General features: G+C 41.0%; 1 protein-coding gene across 1 annotated transcript in view; it reads right to left on the reverse strand.

Annotated features, from left to right (window-relative positions):
- The window catches only part of LOC129853803 (A disintegrin and metalloproteinase with thrombospondin motifs 12-like), a 48414-nt gene extending 43983 nt beyond the window's left edge, over positions 1-4431 (reverse strand). Inside the window, exons 1-2 of the mRNA XM_055920217.1 lie at positions 4026-4431; positions 3352-3713 (exon numbers count right to left, since the gene is read on the reverse strand). Coding sequence (XP_055776192.1) covers positions 3352-3713; positions 4026-4143 — 480 coding nt within the window. The 5' untranslated portion in view covers positions 4144-4431. The remainder of the gene's footprint in view (positions 1-3351; positions 3714-4025) is intronic.
- Between the last annotated feature and the right edge of the window lie 1569 nt (positions 4432-6000).

A 6000-nucleotide genomic window follows, 5' to 3' on the forward strand; every position in this document is an offset into this window, starting at 1 on the left:
AGCATGGCTACCACAGCATTCTGCAGTGATACACCATCTCATCTGGTTTGCGCTTCGTGAGACTATCATTTATTTTTCAACAAGACAATGACCTAAAACACACCTCCAGGCTGTTTAAGGGCTATTTGGCCAAGAAGGAGAGTGATGGAGCGCTGCATCAGATGACCTGGCCTCCACAGTCACCCAACTTCAACCCAATTGAGATGATTTGGGAGGAGTAAAACCGCAGAGTGAAGGAAAAGTATCCAAAAAGTGCTCAGAATATGTGGGAACTCCTTCAAGACAGTTGGAAAAGCATTCCAGGTGACTACCTCGTGAAGCTCATTGAGAGAATGCTAAGGGTGTTCAAAGCTGTCATCAATGCAAAGGGTGGCTACTTTGAATAATCTAAAATATATTTACATTTGTTTAACAATTTTTGGGTTACTACATGATTCCATATGTGTTATTTCATAGTTTTGATGTCTTCACTATTACTCTACAATGTAGAAAATAGTAAAAATAGAGAAAAACCCTTGAATGAGTAGGTGTATCCAAACTTTTGACTGGTATTGTACGTCTGCCCAAAGTAGTCACGATGTATACATGATACATAAGGAAGATGTAGTATGGAGAGCGTTAGCACATTGACAAGATGTCTTGCAGATGTTTATATGTCGGCCAGGCTTCAACATTCTATTCGAATGTCTTGGGTGTTGTCTTGACAATGTGCAAAAACGCTCTCTAAACGATATATTCCCTACGCATTTTGATACGCCGGCCAAAAGAGTGCGTGCTGACAGGGGAGGAGTGTCACAAAAGAACAGTTGGTTTTTTCTTTGTATTATCTTTTACCAGATCTATTGTGTTATATTCTCCTACATTCAGTTCACATTTCCACAAACTTCAAAGTGTTTCCTTTCAAATGGTACCAAGAATATGCATATCCTTGCTTCAGGGCCTGAGCTACAGGCAGTTAGATTTGAGTATGTCATTTCAGGTGAAATTGGAAAAAAAGGGGCGGATCCTTAAGAGTTTTAACATGGTATAGCAATAGCCTAATAAACTTGAATCTTCTCTCTTCAGTTTACCCCCAAACAAAATCACTTATAGTCCCCATGTAGCTCAGTTGGTAGAGCATGGTGCTTGTGGGTTCGATTCCACGGGGATAAGTATGAAAAATACAAAAATGTATGCACTCACTAGTAAGTTGGGTCGGCTAAATGACTAAAATATAAAGCTTATTGTTTTCATTATTGCTAGTATAATTTAACAGCTTTGACATGCATCCTCCAAACAGCGCCTGAAGGGCAAATGCGATCTAATGCCGCCATCTTGCCAATGTGCAAACGCTCTCCATACTCCATACTCCATTCCTACGCTGGTTTGTACTTGGGTAAATGGGAAAATTACTTCATTTTGGATCCTTCTAATAACCATTTCTTTGACCGGATGATATGGTGGCGACGCTATATTGATGATGTTTGCCTGTTTTGGTCCGGCTCAGAAGATGAACTTATTTCCTTCCACCAATACCTTAACAGCATTAACCCTAACATCAAACTAACTATGGAACACAGCAAGGATAACATTCATTTTTTGGACCTCGACATTAGTAAAAATGACAAAGGTTGTTTGCACACATCAATCTTTAGGAAGCCTACAGATGGGAATACCATTCTGAGGGCAGACAGCTTTCACCCCAAAAGGCTGAAAGAGAATATTCCATATGGCCAATTCCAAAGAGTCTGCAGAATTTGCAATCAGGAAACAGACTACAGTGTCAAATCTGCTGAATTGGAGAATCGCTTTTTGAATCGGGGCTACAGCGTTCAGGTCCTGAAAGATGCAGGTATAAGGGCTGGATTACTTGACAGAGAGAACTTGTTACGAAGGGGAGTGCCTCGTGATACATCAGAGAGTGTGTATTTTGTTACAAAATACAGCACTGAAGCAGAGAACATCAAAAGAATCATTAAAAATAATTGGGGAATCATCCAAAGTGATACGCTACTACGCCAAGTCTTTCCTGAGCCACCAGTCATAAGCTATAAGAGATGTCCTTCCCTAAATGACAAATTAGTCCACAGTTATCTTCCGGGTGACTCTCAAAAAACTTGGCTTGACCACAAACCCAAGGGCTCTTTTAAATGTAACCATTGCAACCATTGCAGGAATATTGCACAGAATAAGTATTTTGTTGACACAGCTTCAAAAATTGAGTATTACGTCAAGCATTTCATTAACTGCAAAACCACTCATGTCATCTATAGATTGGAATGTCCACAGTGCAAGGTGTTCTACATTGGACGGACAAAGAGACGCCTTCAAGACCGCTTGGCGGAACACAAGTACGCCATACGGGTAGGCAATGAAGACTACCCCATGGCAAGGCACTACAAGTCCTTACACCATGGCAACCCTGCCTCCCTACAAGCTATGGGTATTGATCATATTCCGGCCTCTATTAGAAAAGGGGACCGTCTTAAACAGTTAAACCAAAGGGAAAGTTTGGGGATTTACAAACTACAGGCCATTAAATACCCTGGTTTAAATGAAGAGATATGGATTTCTCACCCTTCCTGTAGGGTCGTGATAGATCCATTTGCTGTCATCTAGTGGACATTTTGCTCAATTGCCCTCAGCTATGTTTAGACTGTTGTTCATGTTTTGCTGTGTTCTAGTGTACTATGGAATATATTGCTTTCTTATTCTTGACACTTCTCCCAGTCATATTTAAGGTTAGAACTACCTTTCTAAGTGTTCTGACACTTCTAGCTTGGAGTTGTATGTTTATGATAACATAGCTACAGTATTTCACCTTTTAATGTGTATATTATTGCTTACTAGGTGTGTCCAATCAATTTTGTAACCACTTTCACTTCCAATTAGGGCTAATTGGAAAAGCTGTTCAAAAGAGGACATTCTATTCTCTTTTTTTTTGTTTTTGTACTCCCTGATGAAGGCCATGCAGCCGAAACGCATCGGTTTTTAAAAACTTTGTTTCTATTGAACATGCCATACTAATAAAGGCATTTTAATTAATTATATGAAGAGTGCCTTGGTCCTCATTTCTTTTTGATGACCAATTTACCCCTTTTACCAAAGAGCACCTTCTATCTACCAAAATGTACTATTGTGTACCTTAGTAGCTCTTCCCTTCCTCCTCTTTCTACTAGCTCTCCATACTACATTTGATTTTTATTTATTTATGTAACGTTTATTTTACATCAGCCCGATGTATCATGTTACATCGTGCCGACGTCGGCGAGACGTATAAATCCTGTCTGGGGTATGTCTTAAAATCAGTGAAAATAATTAAAGATGACATGGAGTTAAATTCCAATCATGGTCAGTATCCTGGTTTCTTACCAAGCCTTCACAGGTGCTGATGGCGGCTGTCCCGCGCGCATTAGTAGGATCCGTCACGGTGCCGATCAGGTGGCACGCATTCTCCCCTGTGGTACGGTGCTCAGTCCGGTTCAGACTTCCGTTTCGCCGCTCCAGAACATATTTGTTCGACACCAAATAGTTGTTGACTGTTAAATTAAAAACCAAATTGCGACCTTTGTAGGTCACCTTATAATAAACGCGTCCCTCCAAAGGCCCCAAGTCTCGCTTGTGCCGCACGCGCTCAAAGCCGTGTGCTAGAGAGTGGGAGAGAAACTGTCCATCACTGTCAACTTTGACTGGATGGACAATGGACACATCCGACTGGGACTGGAGAAAGCGACCTGAGGATAACATGGAAAAGTAAGAACATTAGGCCAGTTGGATACACATATCCACTACACTGAATTGATCCAATACTTACAATATAATTCCCAGATCAATCAGTTAATCATTTATCAAATTATAAATTAATTGATCAACCTGCCACTTGGCTAAAATGATGCACAAATGCATGCACTAACCTTGTAATGGCTAACTACGATGTGTGCCGTTGCATTGAATCTATGCATGTAAGTGAAATTGCTAAAGTAAAATCGCAACATTGTTGCAGCAATTATAACCTAGGCTAGTTGTAACAACTAAGACACACTGACCTTGTTCTTCGTCTGGAGAGAGGAGGCTGCCAGGCAGCGAGAACTCGACATGGCTGGCAGCCAAAAACAAAACAGAATGTAGCAGAAAAAGAACCCGGCTCACACGCGGACATCGCATATTTCATCTAACCAAAATCAAGAGATTGAAAAATATTCACTGGCATTGAAGTTTCGATAATGCTTTAGAGGCGGTCCAGCGACCTGTTTGTTCCATCAACGGCCAGCGTCATGATAAGGAGGAAAACATAGGCTGCATCGAAGAAGACCGGGTATAGGCTACAGAAGAACACGGTAAAAGTGGGAGAAAGCTCCAAGTTTGAGAGGGAGGGGAGGAGTGTTGTGAGGATAGTGTCTCATTTCTTTCCAGGGGCGAGAGGGGAGCAGGAGCAGTGTGGTTTGCAGCTGCGACGCAGTGGGAGATAATTCAAACACAGAATAGGCTACAGGCGGCCCCGAGCCAAAACCGTTCCAATATTGATTTTTTTTTCACCAATAATTTAGTAAATCTGTAGTTACAAATATTCCTACAAATAAAAAGAGAGACTTATGTGATCATGTCTCAATGTAATCAAGTTATTAAATGTTTATGTTATTTTAAAATACAATCTATTTTTGGGCTTACTTGTGGTCAATTTGCTGCAAATTTCTATAATTATGTTCAAGGCCCTCTGACCATCCGCTCAGACAAAAATAATCTAGTTGCCTACCACTGGACTATGCCATCTTCTCCCTAGTTGAATAATGTACTAAAGGAGACTAACATTCCTCCTTATAGTCCTAGGACCTTACATGTACTGTTGAGAGGCGAATTGGCTCTGGAAAACAAAACAGCCAAATAGTCCATCTAAACGCGAATCGATTCACAATTGCGGTATGGTTCTAGAAACATAAAGCCCTCTACTTACATATCATATTAAAATAACTTCACAAAATGCCAAAATCTGTCTCGGTTTTAACAGTTGCAACCAATAATATTTTTCAGTGACAACACGTTTGTTCTGAGACGCAGATAGCTAATTAGCAAAGGTACGCCTCTGTATTCCGTCAATTTTTCTGTAAACAAGTGCTGTAACATGGGAAAATGACCGTGTGGGAACCCTAACCCTAAAAAGGTGTGTAGTAATTTTACCTTTTTAAAAATTATTATTATTTCTTACTGATATTAAAGATACGTTCCTTATGTTTCCAAAACCATACCGCAAGCGATGCATTTTAACGTTCAGAACGAGCGTCGGGGCTCCTAATTAACACAAGTGTAAAGGGATAAAGAATATGTACATAAAGATATATGAATGAGTGATGGTACAGAACGGCATAGGCAAGATGCAGTAGATGGTATCGAGTACAGTATATACATATGAGATGAGTAATGTAGGGTATGTAAACATAAAAGTGGCATAGTTTAAAAGTGGCTAGTGATACATGTATTACATAAAGATGGCAAGATGCAGTAGATGATATAGAGTACACTATATACATATACATTATATTAAGTGGCATTGTTTAAAGTGGCTAGTGATACATTTTTTATCAATTTCCATCAATTTCCATTATTAAAGTGGCTGGAGTTGAGTCAGTATGTTGGCAGCAGCCGCTCAATGTTAGTGGCGGCTCTTTAACAGTCTGATGGCCTTGAGATAGAAACTGTTTTTCAGTCTCTCGGTCCCTGCTTTGATGCAGCTGTACTGACCTCGCCTTCTGGATGATAGCGGGGTGAACAGGCAGTGGCTCGGGTGGTTGTTGTCCTTGATGATCTTTATGGCCTTCCTGTGACATCGGGTGGTGTAGGTGTCCTCCCCTCCTGCTCCGTGGCTCGACGACTCATTGCGAGCTCACAGAACAGGGCTCCGGGCAGCCGAGCGGAAATGGAGGAAAACTCGCCTCCCTGCGGACCTGGCATCCTTTCACTCCCTCCTCTCTACCTTCTCCTCTTCTGTCTCTGCTGCTAAAGCCAATTTCTACCACTCTAAATTCC

The sequence above is a fragment of the Salvelinus fontinalis genome, chromosome 4 (genome assembly GCF_029448725.1).
Source record: "Salvelinus fontinalis isolate EN_2023a chromosome 4, ASM2944872v1, whole genome shotgun sequence".
NCBI lineage: Eukaryota > Metazoa > Chordata > Actinopteri > Salmoniformes > Salmonidae > Salvelinus > Salvelinus fontinalis.